The sequence below is a fragment of the Rattus norvegicus genome, chromosome 4, assembly GCF_021556685.1.
Source record: "Rattus norvegicus strain SHRSP/BbbUtx chromosome 4, alternate assembly SHRSP_T2T, whole genome shotgun sequence".
NCBI classification, from domain to species: Eukaryota; Metazoa; Chordata; class Mammalia; order Rodentia; family Muridae; genus Rattus; species Rattus norvegicus.
In genome coordinates, this window is record NC_141537.1 from 142,673,465 (window position 1) to 142,698,966 (window position 25,502).

A 25,502-nucleotide genomic window follows, 5' to 3' on the forward strand; every position below is an offset into this window, starting at 1 on the left:
AGGGAGGCCTTAGGGGCTCTGCCAATGCTTTTGATCAGGTGTGGTAAGGCTGAATCATAGTGTAGACAAAAGAAACCATGTGCAGGTGTCTCGGTGGTGAAGGAAAACACCATGGGGTAGGCAAAAAGGGAGAACCATATCCTTGACAAACCATGGTGACACCTTTTTCTTCAAGCAAAGATGTATTATTATCTTAATAGGATGGGCGAGAAAAGGGATAGATTTATTTTGTGTACTAGTTGCTTTTCTGTTGCTGTGCCAAAATGCCATAACCAAGGCAATTTATAAAGCATTTAATTGGGCTTATGGTTTCAGAGGGCTAGAGTCAATAAACGGGGGAGCAAAGTCATGGTAGTAGAACAGCTGAGAGCTCACATCTTGATCCCCAAGCAGGAGGCAGAGGGCAAACTGTGAATGGGCTCTGGTCTTGTGAAACATCAGATCTTTTCCCCACCCACAGCCCACTGCCATGTGACACACTTCTTCCAACAAGGTCACAATTCCTACTCTTTCCCATGTAGCCTACCAACTGAGGTTCAAATCCTGAAACACACCAACCTGTGGGGGCTATTTTCATTCAAACTACCTGGGTCTGGGGATGTGGGGTCCATGTGTGTACATGTATTTGTGCCAGTGTATATGGAGGCCAAATGTCAACTTTAGTGCCATTCCTCAGGAGCCATCCACCTTCTTATTTGAGACGCGTCTTTCACTGGCTTAAGGCTTGCTGATTTAGCTAGACTAGCTGGCCAGCCAGCAAGCACCAAGGACGTCCCTGTCGCTGTCTCCCCAGTACTAAGATAGCAAGCACACACCACCACACAAGGATTTTATTTTTACATGGGTTCTGGGGATCAGACTCAAGCTTGCACAGGAAGCACTTTAGCAACTGAGCCATCTCCCTAGTATAAAAAATACAAATTTAACTTTTAAGTTTCCAACCGTGGGTAACTGGAGCAAGGCTCTGATCACCATCTAAAACAAAATGATGCAACCATGCATTTGCAGTGTTCACTTATGCTTGAGGCGACAAGACGTGCCATCACTGTTAGCTCTGACATTCTAAAACCATGGGCACCATGGTGAAGAGAAAGAGAGGTTTTGAATAAGTGTCGCACGCTGTGAGAAGTTGTTTCAGAGGGGACGCAGGATGATCAGATGACGGGCAGGACAGATGGATGGAAAGAAAAGATATTAGTACCCAGAGAGTATGACTGTCCATTTCTTTTGTTCTGTTCTTTGATCATTCCACAGACAACACATCTTTAACAAAGACCATTTTGAAGGAAGACTCAAGTTAAATAGTTATCATCTACAATACACTAGCTGTGGAGGTCAGAACAGCTATCATAAATAACCACTTAGAGTTTTGTTCTGTTTTGTTTTAGCATGGGACACCACTTGGTGGGTATGGGATAAGGAAGAGTAGCTGAACAAACAGGAGAAGGCTGGGGGAAGAGGCTAGGGTGTTATCAAAAGGATGGTGAACTGGGGTTATGGTTAGGACAAGCTAGGGGAAGCTGGATGATGTGCTCGGAGCTGACAGATTCCCTTAGAGATAGAGCAGGAGGCTAGATCAAAAGCTGGTCGAGCACAGTGAGTGTGGAGTAGCAGCAATAGACTGAGTCCATGAACAGGAAACACTCGCTGGAGAAGCAGGGAATGTTAAAGAGAAGGGTGAGTGGGCTGAAGTGTGGACTCTTGGCTGGCTCAGGCTTTTAAAACTTGGCTGTGTAGGAAGTTCTGTGGTGTCAACTGACCTACAAGCATCTCTTGTTTCTCCAAACCCCTCTCTAAAACTCCACCCAGTCAGCCATGCTTCGCTGCCCTGCGAGCAACTCTTACCCACAGGGTCAGAACTCAGGGGAAACCTGGCCTACCATGTGTTGAGTGTGCTTGAGAAAGCTGGAGGTTCTGTCTGGGCCGGCATCCTCCCTTATCTGATTGTCAAGGAGTTCGCTTACACTGGCCTACAGATTAGCTGGCAGGATGTCTGTGTGCCTGATGCCAAGGGAACTAGAGTAGAGAAGATGGTTTTCCCAAGTGCAGTCGAAGAGTCTTCTCTCTGGCTTTTCTGTCACTCTGTTAATAGAAGAGGATTTCCAGGCATGGGGTATCTGTTCACATACAAGTATATTATCCAACATTCAAGTCAGGGCCCCTTCAATAGTAGGTGTCAGGAAACCCATGTTAGCTGAAGCAGAGTGGAAATGCATTGGTTCATTTTGTCATAGACAACAAGAGCCTAGTTTCAGATATAGCTGAATATGGAGGCTTAGGCCGTGGCATCAGGGCCCAGTTCTTATGTCCCTTGTTTGGCTCTGTGTCCACTGAACTTTTGTGGGTTTTGTTTTTTTTGTTTTGTTTTGTTTTGTTTTGTTTTTGACACATGGTGTGGTAAGAAGAAGGCAGTACCCACATGTGGCCCATACATATACAGCCACCCAATTAGACATGATGGATGAAGCAAAGAAGTGCAGACCGACAGGAGCCGGATGTAGATCGCTCCTGAGAGACACAGCCAGAATACAGCAAATACAGAGGCGAATGCCAGCAGCAAACCACTGAACTGAGAATAGGTCCCCCGTTGAAGGAATCAGAGAAGGAACTGGAAGAGCTTGAAGGGGCTCGAGACCCCATATGTACAACAATGCCAAGCAACCAGAGCTTCCAGGGACTAAGCCACTACCTAAAGACTATACATGGACTGACCCTGGACTCTGACCTCATAGGTAGCAATGAATATCCTAGTAAGAGCACCAGTGGAAGGGGAAGCCCTGGGTCCTGCTAAGACTGAACCCCCAGTGAACTAGACTGTTGGGGGGAGGGCGGCAATGGGGGGAGGGTTGGGAGGGGAACACCCATAAGGAAGGGGAGGGGGAGGGGGATGTTTGCCCGGAAACAGGGAAAGGGAATAACACTCGAAATGTATATAAGAAATACTCAAGTTAATAAAATAAAAAAATAAATGAATAAAATAAAAAAGAATAAATAGAGCAGAGAAATATAAGAAGTGAACAATCTGGAAAAAAAAAACAAAAAATAAAAAAGGAGAAGGCAGTAACCCTAAACTCATATTCCTTCAGGTTCAAGGTAAGTAGAAAAAACAAAATTGTCTTTTTCTATAATCCCAGGAAAATGCCTCCCAGGTTTTACTGGCTCATTTGGTCACATGGCAATCCTTGAACAATGATTATATCCAGAAGAATACAGTATTGTGATTGGGCAGATGAAGCTGCTTCCAGACCTCAGAAACTGGTTCTTGAAAAGGGGTGGATCCCCATGGGAAGGTCAGAAATCATTCCCAGAAAGAAGTACAGAGCAAAGAGCTCATCCTGGACAACCCTGTCTTGGTTTCTTAAGAAAATGTTCGTCTTACTTGTGAAGACAGGATTGAGGAAAGTTGAGAGGAGCCCACTTCTCATTATGATGTGCCTCTGTAGTGTCTAGGGAGGAGCCAGCTTAGAGAACAAGCTTTAGCCATGCTGATCACAGAGTTCACAGAGAGAGGTGACTTCTGTCTTTCACTGACTCATACAAGAATGTCAGAAATGTTTCACTATGAAAACCCTCGTCTCGGTGTGTGTTAATTTTGTTTTCGCCGTACACAAGTGCTGCTTGATTGCTGGTGCACATGAAATTACTTGACTACCGTGTAATTTGTATTATGCCTGAAAAGCAAAGTCATGGAATGACTCGGAGTCCCAGGACAGTTCTAAGAGAGCTCGGTGGGCACTCAGTGCTAAGGCTCCCCTCAGGTTCTCATGCACAGTTGAGCATGGTCTCCACCATCTGACTCTTCCCGCCACCGTCTGTTCTCAGGTCTGCAATAAAATCATCTTCCTGATGAGCTTTGTGGGCAACTGTGGGACCTTCACCAGAGGCTACCGAGCCATGGTTCTGGACGTTGAGTTCCTCTATCATTTGCTGTATCTACTGATCTGTGCCATGGGCCTCTTCGTACATGAGTTTTTCTATAGTTTGCTGGTGAGTACCAGGGGTTCACACGTTCCACGTGTGGAGAACTGTGTGTGCCATCTCTTATCACAGACCCCACCTTCTAATGGCAGCTACTGTTCCAATTGCATCTGGTCTGAGGGTCTGAGAGGGAAAATGACATAGGAAACAGGGCAGCTCCTGGGAACCTGGCAGTGTGTGATCCCATTGTGTCCCGTGTGTGGCACATCTGTAGTTTACACTCATGGAAGAGGTGTCTTTGCAGTTCAGATGTTTCCTATGTATGTGTCCGTTTCTCTCACACGGGAAGCACTTGCCAAGAGGGATGTGTTTGACACTATCACCTATGGTCCTCTGGGATCTGTTTCTCAATGCAAACATGTAGGGACCAAAGTAGGAGCAACCTTCAAAGCCTCAAGACCCAGGACAATGAGCTTGCTAGGTAAAAGTGATTTTGTTCCTACAGAGCCAAGTTGTCAAGGCCTGGACAGTTGGTGAATTGGTTCTGTCCCTTTCTGGGGAGCAGATTAAGTTCCAAACCAAATAATGATTTTTCTGTGCTAAAGTCAGAAGAAGCCTAGATCTATAAAGTTGGGGATAAGAAATTTCAGTGCGCCTATATAACATGGCAAGAAGCATAAACTTTTATCCTGAAGACACAAGAAACATAAAAATATGAAAATCAAAAATACCCAAGGCCTCAAAATAAGAATGAGAGGGGGGTAGGGAAAGGGGAGGAAAAGCATGGAAGGGAAAGGAATGGAAGGGATTCAGAAGAGGGGGATCGTGGGAAGTCCTTTAAGGAAAGACTACCTGTGGTTTCTAAGCTGTTTGCTTTTGTCTCTGCCTCAGTTTCCTTACTTACAAGTTAAGAATATGTTTTCCTCGCAGGGATAATGTATGCTGCCATACAAGGAAACCATAAAGAATTCACCAACATTAGCTCATTCCATGAGTGGTAGATGTTGGCAGGCTAAACAGAATGGATTGTTTTCTCTAGTTTCAGAATCTGTCTGGCTGTACTTTGAGGTTTCAGGCAAAGGGGTGACAGGATGTGAGTGCCATTATGAGGACTGTTTTGGTCCAGCACACTCAAGTCCTCCCTGGGGAGAGTGGCAGAGGTGAAGGATTGTCTTTTGTCACTGCTTTGGGGGCAGGGGGTCTCTCCCAAGAGGTAGAAACATGTCCTTTGTGCCCTTTGACCTGCGCCCTCTCCCTCTGCTGCTGTGTGGCTTTCCTTGCTGGTCTCCCTCCTGCTGATCCTGTTTCCTTCCCTCTTCATTTTCATTCGTTTCTTTGTTTTTTTTTTGTTTTTTGAGTCATTTTTGGGGCCAGCCAGGACCCTTCCTAAGTGCAAGGGACAGAGTGAGATGAGACACGCATTCCTTACCTCGCAGCCTCACCATCAAGACAGAGACAAAACAGTAGTAGCTAACCCTTTGCAAGCACATGCTTCTCCCGCACTCTCGCCCTCCTTTTGAGGGAGATGCTATCTTCACTTCGCAGCTCAGGGCTGTGAGGCATGGTGCAGTTAAATAACTTGTGCCCTGAATCACACAGTCACTTGATCTTCCAAACCCAAATGTCATTCCTCCAAATCATGGGCAGGCCTGTGCCTCTGTGAGACCAGCATCCCATGTTGCAGTTCACACCTGTGCTTTCAGAACCCTCATCTGTCATGAAAGCACCGTGCCGTCATCTAGATCACGGTTAAGGCCGCTCCTGTGTGTATCCAGGGGTTTTCCGAGCCTCAGCTTGCCTGTGGAACCCTCTTCTTTTCCAAAGAAATACTCAATGTGTCTGACGAGAATGCAAAAAAACAGTAATGCCACAAAGAAAGAAAGCCTCCCATGTTCAAAACAAACCCGAGTTCTCAGAAAGAGACAGAGAGAGACAGACTTCCTATGGAGAAATCTAGAGTCGCCTGGGTGATCAGAGGTCTCTTGGCTCTAGCAATCTAGGAGGAAGGGAGAGTAGTCCCTTGGCCTAAGGCGCCGTGGCCCCTAGGAAGTATCTGGGCCTGGCCTCAAGCCTGCATTCCACTTGTATTCTTAAGAAAATATTAACACAAGAGATGAAAACGTACAAAGTTCCTAAAGAGCAGCTGACGGAAGGAGAGCTCCAGATGGTCACTGAACGCGGAGACAGGCTCATCCCTAAGTGCCAAGCCAAGGCAAGCGAGCGCATTAAAACGCCCACGCTTTCTGAGTTTAACCTGTCACCTGAGAATAGGTTAAAAAGCACAGTCACTCCTGGTCTGGTGGCCATGGGGACACAGTGTAGCAAATACAAATTGACACAGCATGCTTGAGTGGCTATAGGCAGTACTTTTCTATTATAACAGGATTCCCCGATTTCTGTTTCTGGAAATTAGTCAGAAAGTCGTAAGTAGGCAGATGTGTAGACAAGCATATCCAGAGGTATTCATCACAGAAGCAGTTGTGATAAGACAATTGAAAACATCCTGACTATTCACAAGCATAATACTGGCTATGTTAAGTGTATGTGTTTCTATACAACACTAGGAAATCATTTTGACATGAAATGTTCCTGAATTTGTCTGGGAGTGGCTGTAAGTCAGTCTTACAGTATTTATTAATAATATCTATACATTCCATTTTTAAAAGGAATAACATGTGGATGTCTATAGATGAAGAAATGGAATTATTAGTTTTTTTCCCTTTGTATTCTGTGTTTTCCAAGTCATGTTTACTCAGAATATACATATATATGTGTGAAAAATGTATTTTATTGTTTAAATTTTGAAAGTTTTTTTTAAAACCATAATATAGTTTTTTCTGGTTTGATCTTTTGATTCTGTGCCTCCTGCCCACAGAAGACAAGTACCCTTTGTTCTCTGTCTGACTCTCTTAGTACTTCACATTGAGTTGCTAGAAAATATTTAACCAACGTTAAAGCAACACAGCCTTTTACTCTCTTTTGTGGATTGAATGCTACATCCTTGCTTCCTGTAAGGATCCTACTTTGCCCAGTACCCTCTAGGAATCTAGTTTCAGGACACAGATTGGAGTTAGGCAGGGAGAAAAACTAATTGGCCAGAAAATGGCCTCAGATATAAAATTCTAAGCTGAAAGACATTGAGAGACCAGCTCAGTCCACTCATTTTACAGATGAGGAGATGGAGGTCCACAGAGGCTCCGTCAGCATTGCTGTAAATCAATGTGGAGTGGAGAGCCCAGCTGCTTTCCCCATGACCAGCTTCACTGTGCACAGTTAGCCAAAGCCACAGTGAAGACCAAGCCTTTCAGAGCTGCCTAGACATGGGAACAGAGGCAACATTAATTAAAAACAACGACGACAGCAAAACTATCCTTGAGCCAGGTCTGGCAGCATGTGCCTGTAATACTAGATGATTAAGAAGCTAAAGCTGAGGCAGGAGGATTGAAAGTTTACTGCCAGTTTGGGCAACACAAGACCTCCATCTTAAAAAAAATAAAGTTTCTAGTCAAAGAGTTACCCAGAGCTCCCCCTAGTTGCTCCCCAGCCAAACGGTTGCCTATACTTAATGGAAATCTATCTACCTATCACCCTCTAATGCCCACCTTCAAGGATCCTGCTTTCTTATGAAGCCTGCTTGCTGCAGAGAGCATGTCCCTTGGTTAGGGGTTAGGCCCAACCTATGAACCCAATGTGACCTCTAGGGACCATTCCTATACTAGGGGAGAAGGTTAAGAGGTAAGACTCCCTGGTATAACTCCACTATAGACATTCTTCAACCATACTGTGTGGCTTTGTTCATCAGGAAATCAGTGATTACCAGTTATGTACTTGCACAGTATATAAGTGTGCCTGTGTGCTAAGCACTGTATATATAATCCTTGGTTATTCTTCATATTGACTCTCCATCTGAGGGTCTGCATATGTGGAAACTGAGGCTAGGGGCGAGGGACAGAACAAAGCCCACAATCCCATTGGCTATCAGTAACTGAGCTAAGACGTTGGACCTCGGCAGTCCTGAGATACTGCAGCTTGCACTAGCTAAGTGGTTCTCAACCTTCCTAATGCTGCCACCCTTTAGTACAGTTTCTCACGTTGTGACGACATAAAGTTATTTTCCTTGCTGTTTCATAACCGCTAATGTTACAAATCATAATGTAAATATTATGGAAATAGAAGTTTGCCGAAGGGTTCATGAGAACCCTTTGAGAACCATTACAACTAACTGGAAACACACCTGCCTTCACCACTAGATTCTGGCCTTCCCAGAGGTCACAGGTACCTGAGTACCTGGCCTTTGGAGAAGCTCGGAAATTAGATGCTAAGTGGCTGGGCTCCAAGGCCCTCAGTACTTTCTTTTCCCTTGCTCTCTGAAACTCCTCTTTCTATTTCTGGAAACTCTAACCTGTTTTGTGTGCGGTTTGAAGTTGGTACTGATTGCCACCCCCTCTTCTGTGTTTATTTTTCCTCCTTTTTACCATCCTAGTTCTCACTGTGAAGACAGGCAACATGTTATGTGTTAAAATTATAGAACGATTCTGAGTTTCCAGGAGAATAAACGATGCTGATATAAACCTAAGCCCTTAACAACTCTTCTCATCTTGTTTTTTTTTTTTTCTTGAAGCTTTTTGATTTAGTGTACAGAGAGGAGACTTTGCTTAATGTCATTAAAAGTGTCACCCGCAATGGACGGTCCATCATCTTGACAGCGGTCCTGGCTCTGATTCTGGTTTACCTGTTCTCAATTGTGGGCTACCTGTTCTTCAAGGATGACTTTATCTTGGAAGTAGACAGGTTGCCCAATGAGACAGCTGGTCCAGGTGGGTTTGGGATCCTCTTGTCTTTTTTAACATGATTATAACCAGACTAGGGTAAATACATGACCTTAGCAGGCAGGAATGTCTCTAACACCAGAATACGAAATCTGAATACAGGTGTATTCAAAGAGTAATGCTGAATACTGTGTTTTGAGAGCCAGTGACTACTCCATGCACTGAATTCATTCATTAAAGCCACATGCGCTCACACACACTCTGATCCAAACTCTCAGGAGGCTGAGATTGGTGTAAATTAGAGGCCAGCCTAGACCACAGGTAGCAAGGTTTTATTTCAAAAATACACAGAAAAGGCTAACTTACTAATGCCATATTTTCAACCAGCACAGCTTTTTTCACAAAGCATTTTGACTGTATATAGTGAAAGCTTCCCCTTGACTTAGTGAACCTACTTCTGGTAATTTATACTTATGGGGAAAACCTGCTGAGTGTGTGTAAGAACAGACGTGTCTAGGGAAATGTTCACTGCAATGTGAGGTTGGAGCAAATATAAGTCCACATCTAGGGGGTGGCGTACCCCACACAGATACAAGCCTTTATGGACAAACACTGATAACATGAGAAAATACAGAATAATAATAGTGAGATCATACTTTCAATTAAAACATTTGCATAACCACTTTGTTTTGTGTCTGGAGTTTTGTGAGACAGGGCATCTTATAGCTCAGGCTGGAACTCACCACGTAGCCATAGCTGACTGAGCCCCTCTTCCTCCTGCCTCTATCATCCAAGTACTAGGACCACATTCACACATATAGCACACTTGACTCTCTGTATATTTAATGTAGAAAGACAAACACACACGCTTTTTGCAGTGGCTAGCCTTGAAACTTTATTTTTTTTAAAGAGATGCGAATTTTCAGTGGGCTCCTGTCTATAACAAAACTGGAAGTGATTTCCTATTGGCAAATGATAAACAATGGCCAATTGTTTTTGGTCCTTATTAGTTGATGCCAAAGCATTCTTTCTCAGAATAGCTGTCAGTACTTAGTGAAAAGTACCTGGTCAAAGGTAGTCAGGCTGCCTGAGTGCTGGGGACAAGCTAGACCTTCTATGATGCACCAGGCTTGGCTGCCTTCTCCCCGAATTGTGCACCTTGATATAAAACTTCATTCAGCCTTCAGTTGACTCCAAGTGGCACTTAGTATCACCCACCTTTGGGGTCCAAACTGAGCCAGCCTGCGGTTCCACTCATGCCCAAGTTGCTTCATGCACAGACATGATTCAGATCTTGATGGAATCTGTGCACCCAGTAGTATTTCTCTGCGAGTTTGAGCTGTTTGTCTTTAACATCTGAGAAGTGCTACCTAAGTGTGATACTGTTAGTAAGCCTACAGAACTTGACATTTCTGGCTTTTTTCCCATCCAGCTCACCAAATAAAAGTGTAAATTGCATCTGTGCTTTGAATTTCTATGTAGTATTGGAGGGTGTTATTTATGTAAAGGGTTGTTTAATCAGCCGTGAACTAGGGACTTCAAACATTTTAACCATATGTGCCAGATTGTTCATCAAAAAACTCCATTCTCTCTCCCAGAAACTGGTGAGAGTTTGGCCAACGATTTCCTGTACTCTGATGTGTGCCGGGTAGAGACGGGGGAGAACTGCACCTCTCCGGCACCCAAAGAAGGTAGGACCCCATGGCTACCAGCCCAAGGTGACTATCTGACACCTTCAGTGGTGTACATGAGGCAGGTGGTGTTGGAAGCATATTAAAGCAGAAATACTGCTTAGGAGTGAGGCCAGCAGGGAAAGGGAAAAGTTAGATGGAGTTTAGGGGAAGACCTCTAACAGAAAAGGAAGCCACGTGTGATGAAACATGCTGCTGACTTGAGGCGGCCAATGTTTGAGTGCCCACTGTGGACAGAGAGACAGTATGGGACGTGGGTGGGGTGAGGTAAATAAGAGATCACATCACATAACCAAATGCTGCTTCAGTAAGGATACAATTTTGAAGATAGGCAACCAGCAAAGTAGTGTGGTAAAGTGCCACAACTAAAACAGGACTCTTAGAAAAGGAGGGGAGGAAGGCATTCTAAAGGCTTAGTGGCAAAAGTCCTTCAGAGAGGTAATGGTCATGTGCAAGGAGAGCGGCAAGAGGTGACTCTGGAAAAGGGCAGGTCTCCATGGATCTGTGTCAGGCTAAGCGGGTGAAAGAGCCTGGAAGCTACAGCACTGGAATGATGCTGGATAGCACCTCAGTGGGCAAGCACTTGCCCATGCCTGTCTGAGTCCCCACCAGGAGTACAAAGTAAATAGATGCAAACCAAAGGAAGAGAGAGTGAGATCTGGGTTTTAGCAACCAAATGAGAAAGTAGCAAGATAGGCTGCAAAGTGGGGTAAACAGCCTCTAACGGGAAGCCAAAGACCTGTGTAAGATCCAACCAGGCTTCTGTCCTCTGAGCATGCCCAGTTGGGTACCTGGCAGAAAGCTCATCTGAGAGGCAAGATGCCTTGTTCTCAGCCTAGGCCAAAGACTATTCTGTTTGCAGGTAGGACTGTAGTGTAAACAGTTGGTCAGACGCTAGGGGATATTTGAAGCTCCGTAGAGGAAGGACAGTACTGGCATAGCTTGAGAAGTTTGCAGGGTTTAGAAGTGGGAACAGCCCCGTTCACTCCTGACAGCGTGTATCTGACTCTCAATTCCTCAGTTTTGTTTCATGGGCTGCCAGCTGGAGAGATGGCATTTGGGAAGCATCATTGTGGAATCAGTGTCTCTTTCCCCGCTCCCGTCTAAACCGTGTTATTGCTCACCCTGCTCACAGAGCTGCTCCCTGTGGAAGAAACGGAACAGGATAAGGAGCACACGTGTGAGACACTGCTCATGTGCATCGTCACCGTTCTGAGTCACGGGCTGCGGAGTGGGGGCGGAGTAGGAGATGTGCTCAGGAAGCCATCCAAAGAGGTAAAGGGATCCCAAAGGAAAGGAAGGGGCACTGGCAGCGTGACAAGCCACTGTGCAGAAGCCAGTCAGAGCCTGTCCCCACAAGAGCCCACTAAGACGTGTTGAGGCCCCAGAACAACTCCCTAAACAGAGGTTTGCTTTAATATTAGGTCTGGCCACCCCACCCCAATGTCCTTACAGAATCTCCCTGCTTGTGTTCTCCCAGCACTTGAAGGATTCACAGTATAGTTGGGAGTTTTAAAGTCTGATGCCCAATGTAACTCCTGCCCAAGTGGACAGCTGTCCAGCTGGAGCTGGGCTGTGACATCAGTCCACTCTCTCTCATTCACAGGAGCCTCTGTTTGCTGCAAGGGTGATCTATGACCTCCTCTTCTTCTTCATGGTCATCATCATTGTCCTGAACCTCATTTTTGGGGTCATCATCGACACCTTTGCTGACCTGAGGAGTGAGAAGCAGAAGAAGGAAGAGATCTTAAAAACCACGTGCTTCATTTGTGGTGAGTGTCTGTCCCACTCAGGCAAGCAGGCCACTGGCCAGCGTGGCTGAGCACACGGACACGTGGCAGTGGAGTGGGTACATAAGACGCTGGGCTGGGACATTCACTTTGTTCAGGGCCATCCCTACCCCCTCTTGGCAAACAGCAGGCTTCTATTTGACCTCTTTTTTTTTTTTTTTTTTTTTTTGCTGGGAAGCATCTGGAAAGCCAATAAACTCCGTGCAGCAGTCACTAGTTTGCCTTTCAGAATTAAGTTCTGGAGAGTAGAAGTGTGGCCACACGTTCAAGACACACGTATCCCTAGCCTTCCTGTGTCTGGGCATCCTGAGAGTCCCCTGATCCAGTCCTAAGTCGACCAGGAAAGAGAGCTGTCATCCAGCTACAGCCTGAGAATGTCTTCTCTATGGGCAGGATCAGGCTTCAATGGAAAAATACCATTAGAGCTGGGCATCACAGCACCCATATGTAATCATAACACTGGGGAGGCCGAGGCAGGATGACTGCGGTGAGGTCAAGGCCGGCCTGGCCTGGACTACCTACTAATATCCTGGCTCAAAGAGAAGAGAAAGAGGAGGGCTGAAGAGATGGCGCGGAGATTAAGTGAATGCACTGCTCTTACACATAACCCAAATTCAACTCCTAGCACCCACATCAGACAATGGCTCACATCACCGTGTAACTTCACACCTCTGGTCTCCACAGGCACCTGAACTCATAGGCACACACACACACACACACACACACACACACACACACACACACACACACACTTACACATACATGCACCAAGAGTTTGAGGAGGCAGATAGATGGTATAGTTGTATTTTAATCCTAGCACTCAGGAGGCAGAGGCAGATAGATCTCTGTGACTTTAAGGGCAACTTGGTCTACATAGCCAGTTCCAGGACAGTCAAAGGATACATATAGTGAGACCCTATCTCAAGAGAGAGAGAGAGAGAGAGAGAGAGAGAGAGAGAGAGAGAGAGAGAGAGAGAGAGGGGAAGAGGAAGAGAGAGAGAGAGGAAGGAAGGAAGGAAGGAAGGAAGGAAGGAAGGAAGGAAGAAATGTATTTTATTTTTTAAAAGGAAGAAAAAGGTCTCTTACAGTCAGGTGGAAGTTAAAGGCTTGAACTTGGTGCATCAGCCCCAGCTTCTGACTGGCCAGGCACCTGCATTGTCATTTACACTCACCGAGCCATCTTCCCCACCTGACACGTGGGTGGTGTCCTGAGCACTTGTCTGCATCACTGTGAGAATTAGGAGGGAGGACTTGGATAAGCTCCCGACACACCAACGCCCCTGTCATGCTGCAGGCTAGGTAGGACCTGCTGCAGGAAAAAAATGCTCACACCTATAGTTCCAGCACTCAGGAGGAAGCTGGGCCAGAAGGATCATGGGTTTGAGGCCAGCCTTTGCTGTATGAGACCCTGTCTCAAAAATAAAAATAAAGATAGGTTTGTGGGATACCAAAAAAAATGTCACTAAAAGTGTAATTATAGAAAAATATATGTAAATGCAAAGTAATCATGTGGGAATCTGTAAGCTGAGTAATCATATCAGGATTATTCAGAATATGGTTACTAAATTTATGAATTCCTTCCCGGTATATATACTAAAAAAGGGAGTGCTTTCTTTTAAAAATTTAAATTCTTTAATTTTTAGCCTCTTAAAGACCTAGTTTTTAAGCTTTTTATTTTGCTATAATTTTAGTCACAAAAAAAGTCATAAAACTAGTACAAAGACTTTCTCCCGGCTCCTAAGAGTCCCCAAATTTTAATACTGGCTTTCCTTTCCTTTATTTATATACACAGAGCACTCACACACACAGGTTTTCTGAATCATCTGTGTCCTTGACCGACATGATGCCCTTTTGATCGTTCAACATTTCAGGATGTGTTTGCTCATGGCAAGAATGTTCTCTTACATGGTTGCAGTTACTGGGAAATTAAGGACAGCGCTGTCTATCCAGTTAAAGAAAAAACAAAAACAAAAACAAAAACCTCACCCTTCACTCTACTAGCAGCCTTTGCAAGTCCCAGGCCACCGTTCCAGGCTTAAGCTGTCGACCTATGGGCTGATGTGTGTGTATGCCTTTGTGTGTGCATAGAAACACATGGAAATGGACCACACACCTACATCTGTTCCTCTAGTTTCATTTAGATAACAAAATGATGGCAACCTCTAACTCTGCCTCAGCATTACAGTTCTCTACCATCTTCCTTACTCTATATCTGTGCTCTCTTAATGTGAGGAATCCAAATCCTACTAATGGCCTGAAATACACCTTAACTCAACTCTAATTTAATAATGGCTGGCCCAGGCCTCTACAAAATATAGTTACCAGCCAGCATCTGAAATGGATTTAAAGTTCTTTTTCTTATGTCTACCCTTTGGCATTTACCTGGGACAAGGGAGCTTAAATTCACTGACCTCCTCCAGTGTCTGAGCCTATCCTCATGTTCTCCCCCTGGAAGCTAGAAGGCAGACTTCCCATGCGCCCACGAGCCAGCCAAAGCACCTGGCCTTCTGTAGGAAGCCGTAGGGTTTTCAGACCCATCTAGGATCTGCACATGGTATTGCGTATCTGTAAGTCCACCACTTGAGAATTTGAAGCAGAAGTACCAGGGGTTCCATGTTACCCCCCTGGCTATATAGTTTGAGACCAGCCTGGGCTACATGAGACCCTGTTTCAGAACAAAACGTAAACATAAAATAAACCCCGGTGAGGCAGACTCACTACCTGTGTCCTCCTCCCACGATGAAAGTGGGTTTTGAGGCCAAAAGACCAACTCTGCCTGCAGATAAATCAAGACGCCAAGCCATGCTGACTTTGCTGTACCATGATGGCTCAGTGGGAATCTGGGGTGTTCTGTCTCTTGTTTAGGCTTGGAAAGGGACAAGTTTGACAATAAGACCGTCACCTTTGAAGAGCACATTAAGGAAGAACACAACATGTGGCACTATCTGTGCTTCATCGTGCTGGTGAAAGTGAAGGACTCCACCGAGTACACCGGGCCCGAGAGCTACGTGGCAGAGATGATCAGGGTGAGTGAGGAGGTGCCCTGAAGCAGGGCAGCCTCGGCTCTGTCTTCTCGCTTCCAAGTATGTTTCTGGCACCTGTGACTGAGACCGTGGTGCTCTGTGCACCTGTGTTCCCTGGGGTTCACCCAGACCCAACCTCCGCCCGCCTGTTCCAAAGGAGCGGAGGCTGAAACTTGGGGAAAATCGACTCAGGGCTGTCTCACAACTGCCTTAACCTACCTCAGACTCCTCCTCCCAGCTGAGTAGTTGCCTCAGTCTGCCTTTCCTTGGTATTCCACGTCGGTTTTGTTTGTTTGAATCCTCCAGTGCCCTCTGGATTGGTCCTTTAGAGGTATCTTACACACCTGATGATCAGCGTGTATAGGTTTCGGCATGACTTGTCTATCTGGGATAAGCCTTCTGGGAGGTGCTCTGCTGATTGTGTGGAAGGGATCACACGAGGGAGTCTAAGCTCCACATTAATCTTCCTGAAGCGTATATTTCTGTGTCCCAGCAAGGGAGAGAGGAGGCTGCTGTAGGATTTTTGTTGTTGTTGTTGTTGTTCTGTTTCTGTTTTTGATAACTCTTCTCTCACAGGACTTTGAGGAGTCACAAGACATGTGCTATGAGAGTCCCCGGCCAGCTGTCCTTTATGACATGTGCTTTCCAAATTTGATAGAACGCACAGGGTGTGTGGAAAAGCAAGGAGGCATGGACTGCCAAAGCAGGGGACCCATTGTCATGAACCTGGGCTCACTCAGGAGAAGGCCACTGGTTCTTGGAAAGGCTCTAGAATTTGTTGCCTTCCTCCCAGATGCCAAGGCCCAGAATGCTCCGCCTGATGATGAGTTTCCCTGACCGAGCTCTGCTGTGGTTTCTGTGTGTGAGAGAGAGACTTTCAGGCATGTAAACATGTTCATATCAGGTCTGTCCTGGTAATCAGCAGCTACCCACGCTAGCAGTGGGTAGGGTTTGAACTGTACTGCGTGCAGTGCCACAGTCATGCGGTAATACCTCCTGCACCCCCAAGTCCTACAAGCTACAAGGCTTCCTCAAGGGGAAACTATCATATGTATCTTGTCATACTTAGGTTTGAAGTAGCTCCTCGGTTCATGGCTTTGACTAGGTACTAGAAGAGAAGCAGCTTCAAGGAGGCACGAAAGCAGGAATAAGAAGCAGCTGATCACACTGCCCACGAATGAATGCTAGTTCTCTGCCGGCTGTCTCATTTTCCTTCAGTCTAGGACCCCAGTCCATGAAACAGTGCCACCCACATTTACGATGGATATTCCCACCTCAACTAACCAAGTCTAGGCCCTCCCTCCCAGAGGCCTGTCTCCTAAATGATCTCAGATCCTGTGGAGGTGACCGTCAAGCAGCACAGGTTACATGTTTCCCAAGATTGAACGCACTTAGAACTCTTCTGGGGTATAAATGTAATTCTGACTCAGCACTTGCTTCCAGGATTTAACCACTCCCACCAGTTTCCCTGGGGTGCCAACGATTCAAGTCTGTGAATCACCCTCTGAATAGTAAAAATCTAACAGAAAAGACAAAATACACTGACTTAACCAGTTACCCTCCAAGGGCTGTGAACAAGGCTCACTGGGCAAAATGCTTGCTGGGCTGAGGTCCCGAGCCTGAGTTCAGATCCCCAGTGCCTACGAAAAGGCCAAACCCGGTGTCACCAGTCTATAAATCTAGACAGCAGATCCCTGAAGCTTACTAGCCAGCCAGTCTAGGCAACCAAGTGAGGCCTGCATTGAATAAGAGACTATGTCTCAAAAACCCATGTGGAATGCTGGCAAGATGGCTCAGTGGGGAAAGTTACATGCTGCCAAGCCTGATGACGTGAATTGAATTCCTTAGACCAACATGGTGGAAAGAAAACTGTTTCATGTGCCATGTGCATACACAAGATAACTAACTAATTCAATATAACAAATATGTATAAAGTAATAAATGTAATCAGTAAATAACTGATTTACATATAATACTTATTGCTTATGTTTACGATATAAACATAACAATTAAAATCAGTAAACGTAATAAGTAAATGAACTTTTTAAAGTAGGATGTGGGGTTTAAGAACACTGGCTACCCTTACCTGTAACTACAGAGCCAGGGGATTTAATGTTTACTTCTGGCCTCTGGGGGCACCTGTTGGGTGCTCACACAGACATGCAGGCAAAACATTCATACACATAGGAAGGAAGAAAAAGAAAACATTTTTAAAGGGTGGAGAGCAATAGAAGGTTCTTGATGTCAACCTCTGGCCTGTACGTGCACACATGGGTGAGTCACCCACATGCACGTGCACGTGCAGAGACTAGCTAGTAGCATCAAGACTGGTTATGTGACTGCTGAGGAGAAATACTGCCAATCCTTTCAGTGTGTAGCTCTCACCACATATAAGGCTCTGCCATATCTAGCATTATATTTGGTCACTATAACTACTTGCATGCAATGGGGAATGGTCTGGTATAAGGGAAAAGGATAGCAGAGCATGCTTCTGGAAAGGATCTGGAGGGAGGGAGCGAAAGGGGAAAGGAGCCAGAAAGGAGTAGTGAGCAAAAGGACACACCATCAAGAGCAAGGGTTGTGTAGTCCTTTTGTCACTGTAACAACTGCCTGACACAAACAACCGAGGAAGGAAAAGGTTATTTTGGCTCAGTCTTAGACGCTTTGGTCCCTGGTTAGCTGGCTGTCTTGTGTCTGAGTTGGGGTGAAGCACAGCACTATAGGAGAAGGGTATAGAGAGCAGTCACTCACTTCTCGGAGGCTGGAGACCAGAAAGAGATAGCATCCTTTAAAGGCAGATTCTGGGCCAGGAAGACGGCAGTGAGTAGAGTGCTTACTATGCAAGCATAAGGACATGGGTTCAGATCCCAGCACCCACATCAAAAGCCAGGCTTGATGGAACATGCTGTATCCTCACTGTGGGGGCACACAGACAGGCACATCCTGGAGCTGACTAGCTTGATGGACTAAACAAGTGATGAGCAGCGGGATCAGTGAGAGGCTGTGGCTCAGAAAACAGTGTGGGAAGCAATGGAGGAGATGACCTGTTCTCATTTCCTTTCTGCTACTGTAATAAAACTCTGACCAAGAGGAAAGGGCTCTTTGGTTCATGCTTTCAGATCATAGCCCATCCTTGAGAAATTAAGGGCTGGAACTTGAAACAGAAACCATGGAGGAATGCTGCTTGCTGCGTTCCTCACAGGTTCATATTTAACTGGCTGTCTTATAGCCCAGGACTACCAGCCCAGGGGATGGTGCTGCCCACAGTGGGCTAGGACCTCATACATAAATTAGCAATAAAAAGAAATTTCTCATAGACATGCCCATAGGCAAACTGGACCTGAGCAGTTCCTCAATTGAGACTTCCTTCTCAGGTGACTCTTAGGCTGTGCCAAAGTTGACAGTTAGAGCTCTGACCACACCCAGTGGCCACCTTCAGCTTCCATGTGTACATGCCCAACATGTGTACAAATGGGGCAACACAGAGAGAGACAGAGACAGAAGGGGGGAGGATGGAAAAGAGAAACAGATAGACCAAAACATACAGTGAAATTCCCAATGACCTACTTCCTCCAACTAGGCCCTCCCTACTTCTAGAAGTTTCTACTACCTTCAAATAATGCCATCAAAATTATTAACTGATCTTTGGATTATTCCATTGATTAAGGCAACACTCATCATACAGTCACCTCTCAATGATTTGATATTGAAATTGAAGTCCAAGTCTTTATCATATGAGCCTTTGGGTGATGCTTCATAAATACTGTAACAGGATAGATGCGGATGAAAGTAAGGCTGGGGGTCAGTGCCTGCCCATACTTAGCTTTAGAAGGTGTTGGGCAGGGTTTCAGAAATCATATTCTGTAGTTCTTTGATGGGAGAGAACCTGGTTAGATGGAAGCAGACTTCTGTATGGGGTAGGTAAGGAGCAGAGAGAGTCAGAGCCAGCTCCCACCAGGTCATGACACTCTAATAAGACGTCAGTTCTCTGATTCTATTCCTCCACTGGTCGACACTAGCAAATAAGCCCATGTTTTATCAGCCTGCACACTGCAACAAACCTAGCCACATGCATGTGTGGTGACCTGGACTTTTCTCCTCTCTAAAGTGTCTGGCTGTCTCCTATCTTTAAATCTTTCTAGGGCTGATTGTGAAGCTCTGTTAATTACCTTACATTACAGTCATAGAAAAGTCTGGTGCCCTTTGGAGCTTCTGTCTTGGTCACGGAGACTTACTAAAGTCTTGTGAGCAGTCACTTGATCGAGATGAAGAGCAGAGTGACCCCTTGCCTGCCACAGAGCCTGGTCAGCATCTTCTGCATTCAGTGTTCTGAGGACCTGGGCATTCATTCTGCTTCCTGTCTGTAGCATGTTTGATTGGATAAGATGTCTTGTCAGAAAGCATGAAAATCTAGGGCATCAAAGGGTTCTTAACTCTGGATGTCAGCGCTGCTGGGGAGCCAGATGTTTTGTGCAATAAGAGAGGCACAGAAGAGTATTAGAGCCACCGGCCGAAAGGCAGAGCCTTTTGCCTGTGTCGTTTTTAGTGGAGATTCAATTAGGTGACACAGGAATCCCTAACATGGAGACTTAGCCATAGCAGGACAGGACCAGCTTCAGGACCCACTCAGGGGTGTCAGGCTCCTAGGTCCTCAGCTGCAGTGCTGTAAGTCACATGCCTGTGTTGTAACCCCATGAGCTCATGCTATGTGGAAGCTTCTACTATGAGGAAGAGACCTCCCAAACCTCTCCTACTCACTAATTCTGGACAGAACACCAGATTGTGTGGCAAGACACGCCTTTGAGACTGCTGAGACTGCAGGTGAAGGACAGATAGGGGATGGCCATGAGGGACGGAAGCTAGAGCCCAGCTGTACTCACCCCTCCTAGACTCTTCATGTGTGGGAAGGAATCTTTGGAAAGGGCTCTTTAGGGGTATGTGGTCCTGAGAAAGGACAGCACCTTTTCAGACAGAGGCAGCAGGCCTAGAACATGGGCCTCTTCTCCCAAAGCTAGCATTTGCCTGATGGAATGTGGTTTAGGAAGAGAACTGACTGGCCATGAGTGAACATGGATGGGGAGGATGGGAGTCGCCTAAGGGCTGAACACAGAACTCCTTTGCCTACATTCACGTCCCAAAGGCATACTTCCTCTTTTGGTAATGGCCAACCTGTATAAAAACATGACAGCCAGGTTATGTGGTAGCTCATACCTGTTACACCAGGATGTAGAGACAAGATTGCCAGAGTTTGAGGCCGGCCTCAGCTACATAAGACCATTTCTCAAAACAAACAACGCCTACGAGACAGGCTCTGGAAGTTAGCTGTATCACCTTTCCTAGTTCAGTCAAGAAAATGGCCGGCAGTCAAGGTAACAAGATGTTTCTTCTGTCAAGGACAGTTGTATATTTCTTACTAGCCCTGGCGGTTAAAGAAGGAAATGATCTTGTAATTGAGAAGTTCCCAGCCATTTGCCCACAAGTTAAATTTCACTTAAGAACACATGCCCTGCATCCTCATCCCTCTCCTTGTTTCGTTAGTGCCTTCCCTTCAGAGCCCATTCCTACCAGGGACTGGGTATGGAGACAGAAGATCCTGGTCTGAGTGCCAGCTCTGCGACTTCATAGGCATGTAATCCCCAGCAAGTCATAGGACATCGCTGACCCATTGACCATCTGCTATGCAAATTCAGGTTCATGCTCCCTCACACACCCATGGGGCTAGACAGATAAGACCAGAGTGTGGCAGGAGGGTGTGGAGGGCAACAGCTGGTGGGCAAGCCTAAGCACAGCAGCCAGTAAACAGAAGGCCACAGGGTGACGGAAGAAATGCCAACCGGAGCTTCCTTGGAGTCCCATCCCTGTGAGAGGTACCTTGGCTGCCATCTGATCATCACCAAGCTGTCTTAATTTAATAACATCCTGTGTGGAAAGAAACCCAGTATCTTCCCCTTTCCCCTGTGTCAGTGGGGTTTCTGTCAATTTGGAGAATGGAGAGAGTTCTGGGGTTACTCTTGGTTCACTAGTAGACCTTTGATTGCAGCCCCTGATAGTAAGTGGTGCTGTGACTCAAAGGTCTGGAAAAACTTGCTTTCTTCTGCTCCCTGCTCCCGATAATACATGTGCAGCTTACTGTATAAAGAGGATGTTGCCTTTGTCACAGGCTAGCTGTGACTGCAGTGACCTCGCACAGCCCTGGCAGCATAGATAAAAATAAATAAATGAATAAATAAATAGGGTGGCCTTTTCACAGAGGAACTCCAGTCATGGTGGTAGCCTAAGGAGTCTTGTTAATCTTGATCTCCATATGCATTTCCACAGTTGTATATAATTTCTACACCAGTGACTTTGTTCTGTGCCCACCAGACTAAGGATTTATGCTTGTCTATAGATAAGGTGATCCTATTGGATAGGATTCCATTCTGAATTAATCTGCCCAGGAGGATGTAACTACTGTGGAAGTGGGAATGTTACAACTAAGAGACAACACATGTGATTCGCAGTAGCCCTTTTTTCTGCTGTACTCGGGGGAGAAGCCTGAATTCTTGATTGCTCAAAGCACAAGAAACATTAAAAGGAAGAGTGCTTTTTAAAAGTAATAATGATAATGATAAATGAATTAATTTGTTTTCCTAACTAAACATAGATTCCCTTATGTATCTGAAATTCCATCTCATAATCTTAATTTTTTCCCCCCAGAAGTGTTTCTGAGTGAACTGCATAGAAAGTAAGGTGACTGGATAGAATAACCTGGGCTATTCTGAGTGCCTCTCTCCTCTGCGTAACATGTGATAGGGTAGCATGTGATAGATAGGTTATTTCTCTGCCAATGAAATGAGCCAATTCAAACCGGATTAGATTCTATATAGGCAGGGTTGTTGGGAAGCTGCTCTCGGGCGAGTTCACTGGCCCCAAGGGCCAAGGCCAGGGAAGTCACCATGAAGAGAGAAAATGGCTGGGGTCTGGCGGCTGGGGAAAGGGAGAGAAAGAGAAAGTGCCTGCAGAGAGAGACAGAGACAGGGACAGGTAGAAAAAAGACAAAACCTCTGGATTGTATAGAAAGAACCTCTGGGGGAAGGGCAGCCCAGCCCCTGGGCTAGAAAGTTCAGGGTTGCAGGCAGGGTATGCCACGTAGGGACTGAGGGATGCTGTGAGAACCTGGAGGCCAGGTCTGCTTTGATATGTAGAATATGCACCTCAGTCACTTGTCCTAGTGTCTGAAGCCAAACAGGGTAGTCATCTGGGACCCAGAAGTGGCTTCAGAGAATGTGTTTCCCCAGGTGACCTGAATGCCTGGGGTATGCTGGCAAAAGCAGGGATGGTTGGATAACCATTGCCTGTCCTGGGTTATCATTAGTCACCGTGTATGAGATACACACTCTCTGTGCAGCATCTCGCTCAGCCTATTCCCAGCAGGATGGAAACAGTTCACCAGACGGTGAACAGTTCAACTCTGCCGGGTAAAGCAGCCTCTGCAGGGTCATACAGCTGGACCAAAGCTGCCAGGCCACAGTGCAGCCTCAGATTGCCCCGACCCACACATCCAGGTACCCTTGCTGGGGGAGGGCTGTGTGTGTGCACCTGCACACAACCCTCTGGGTCGGGAGCCTGCAGCCTTTGTCATCCAGCTGCCTCATCTCCCTAGTGTATGGAATTAATCACTTTTAAAACGAGGCAGAAAAGGCCCCATGGGGGTAGGGCAGAGAGCCTGAAAGAGGATCTCCTAGGTAATGCTGGCCGGCTAATGCATAAGTCAGCAGGCCTCAGCTTTGTGGTTAGGTGGAGCTTAATGCTCAAAGCTGTGGATAGCTTGGCTCCCAGGTGCCCACCTCAAGTGCTAGAGTGTAAATATGACAGAAGGTGGGGCAGGGAGTACCCAGCGCTGCTAAAGAATTTATCTGAATATACGATAAACACCTCTGCCATCACTTACACTTGAGACACCGGAGAATAGTCCTTGGTGGCCAGATCCGGGAGAGAGAGAAATCTAAGGGCAAGAGAGTAAAGGGGCCGTCAGAGCCACCAGGCAGACCAGCTTCCCCGCCCAGGTGACTCACACCCTGAGCTTCACTAAGTGACAATTAGACAGAAGAATGTCTGTTCTGACATCCCTTAAGCCCCACGCTGACTCTTTCTCACAGCTGTGCTCTCTGCTGGGCTAATCCTCTCTCAGATAGAGGTGAGCTCCTGCCCAGCAAGGGAGGGGCCCTTAGCTTTGCATTCTTGGAAAAGGCTTTCCTTAAAAGCCTAAAGCAGTTTTGTATCAGAGGCTAGGTGAGAATCTTTTTTTTTTTTTTTTTTTTTTTTTTTTTTTTGTCCTGGAAAGGTCTGTCCAACAAATGTTCCAAGTGAATAAATTGTGATAACAAAGTAAGCAGTACAAGAGGTTTGCGAGGGACCACGGTGAGGAAGCTGGGAAGCAAGAGGAGAGCTGGCCCCAGCCTGTTTGTCTGCAGTTGATAAGAAGACACAGGAAGTAAACAGTCAGAAAGCAACTGTTAGCAAGGTTAAGAGATCAGAATGGGAAGTGAGTACCGCCTCTGCCCGGGTGTCACTCCCTTCTGTCTTAAAGCAGAACTGGCCCAAGTCTTGCACTTTGCTTGACCTGAAGGAGTGCCTGTGCTCTGGAGTCTGCAGACGGGCGCTCTCCAGTGCAGGAACCGTGCTTCTGACAAGCGTAGGTAGTCCAAGGACTGGGATGGAGATTCTTCGGGATAAATCAAGGCTCTGGATATCAGTGGAGAAAGGGCTGCCCAGCATAAGGAAATGCATATCAAATGTCAACCGCCATCAGGAGACTTCAGTGGGGAAATTAGAATGAGAGCCCTTAATGTTGGAGCCCCTGCTGGCTGACAAGTGGGGTTCATAACTGAGGGACAGAGGCTGGCAGAGCATGCGGCCAGCTCCACCCTGACCTGTCTTACCTGAGTTTTCACAAGCTGTGCTTTGTCCCAGCATTGGAAATGTGACATTGGCATCCCATTGCTCCACCCAAGCATACAGTAAAGGGGTTTGGACTTTGATTCTGAAAATCGAGGGGGGATGCTAGGAGGAAGGGAGTGTCTTGATAAATTCCAGGGGCAGCGATATCAATGTGTCGGTACCCTCATCTCCATAGCAACAACTTTGTGCCTAACCTGGGAGGCCATATTCATTGGTGAAAAGCCCTCAGCCTCCGTAAGCGAGGAGACAGCCTGTGCTGCCCTCTAAATACAATTCCCAGAACGCCTCCTGGAGTTAGCTGACACCACGTCCAAGTTCAAGAATATATCAGGGTGAAAGAGAAGTGGAGAGGGATTTGGCACTGCCTTCTCAGTGGCTGGAAACTGTGTGTCAGCACCATTCAATGCACCTCCCAGCCAGCCAGCCAGGCTCTCACCCCACCCGCTGTGCTTCAGCTTGGGTTCCTGTCGGTGGCAGCTGCACAAAGCGCTTGCTGAGCTTAAGTTTCCCTACCTAACTTCATAACATGTTCTGTCCTCTAGTGTAGAGGGGGTGGGGCCGCCCCCTCCTTCCTGTGCATTTCATGGACACCTTTCTGGTGTTGGGAAGTACTCACTCTGCATCCAGCCTGCATCTCTGCGTGCACGCTTCTGGATTTTCCCCAATCTGTCCGTACGTTACATCATTTCTGACAGAAAGTGGAGCAGACCCATCATCTGCCCTAAAGGGTCTGAGATGATGAAGGGGAGCATGGGGAGTGGAGACACCTGACTCTGGTCTTCCAGGCTGCAGGGATCAGGGTTGTAGCAGCAAAGGTTGGATAGAGCCATGGAGAAATGTGTTCATCACCTAGGAGAGCACATGCTTATATCCCTAGAGTGAATATTTACACACGCATCACCCAACAAGGCAGGCCTAATACACTAAAAGAAAAAGATGTATACTGAGCCACCCTGCCATTTTTTGTCTATCACACAGTCCACTGGGCCGCCACCCTTCCAGGCTTCATCTGTAACTCCTTTGCCCTAACTCCTGCATTCATTCCTGATGGTACTAAATACCAACTTTATCTGATATAACCACTCAATAGTATCATATTGCTACCAGCCATAAAAATTTTTTTTAAAAAGTTTAAAAGTTGATAAAGAGGTAAAAAAATAAACTCAACCTATAAAGTACCGTGAAGTGGACTGTCTTATCAAATGCACACAATAGAAATTACTTAAGACCTGTCTTTACACAGTGAATGCCTGCAGGGAACATGGGGAAGGGAAAGGACTTGAGTACGACCTTTCAAAGTGGTATCAGGGGAGACTCAGGCTTGCAAGTGTTTAGAGGTTAGGATAGGTGATTTGGAGAGGATGGGGGAAT

At 46.3% G+C, this 25,502-nt stretch overlaps 1 protein-coding gene and 1 long non-coding RNA gene across 22 annotated transcripts in view; one reads left to right on the forward strand and one right to left on the reverse strand.

Moving 5' to 3' along the window:
• Itpr1 (inositol 1,4,5-trisphosphate receptor, type 1) overlaps nt 1–25,502 on the forward strand; it is a 367,970-nt gene that overhangs the window by 280,885 nt on the left and 61,583 nt on the right. For all 18 annotated transcript variants that reach the window (XM_087656084.1, XM_087656085.1, XM_087656086.1 and 15 more), the window contains 6 exons: nt 3,823–3,987; nt 8,540–8,735; nt 10,286–10,378; nt 11,514–11,653; nt 11,985–12,150; nt 15,034–15,194. In XM_087656084.1, the coding sequence (XP_087512210.1) occupies nt 3,823–3,987; nt 8,540–8,735; nt 10,286–10,378; nt 11,514–11,653; nt 11,985–12,150; nt 15,034–15,194 (921 nt within the window). The remainder of the gene's footprint in view (nt 1–3,822; nt 3,988–8,539; nt 8,736–10,285; nt 10,379–11,513; nt 11,654–11,984; nt 12,151–15,033; nt 15,195–25,502) is intronic.
• Nucleotides 11,773–25,502, reverse strand: part of LOC102547466 (uncharacterized) — a 91,574-nt gene continuing 77,844 nt past the window's right edge. For all 4 annotated transcript variants that reach the window (XR_015686941.1, XR_015686943.1, XR_015686940.1 and 1 more), the window contains one exon: nt 11,773–12,092. This is a non-coding gene — a long non-coding RNA (uncharacterized LOC102547466). The remainder of the gene's footprint in view (nt 12,093–25,502) is intronic.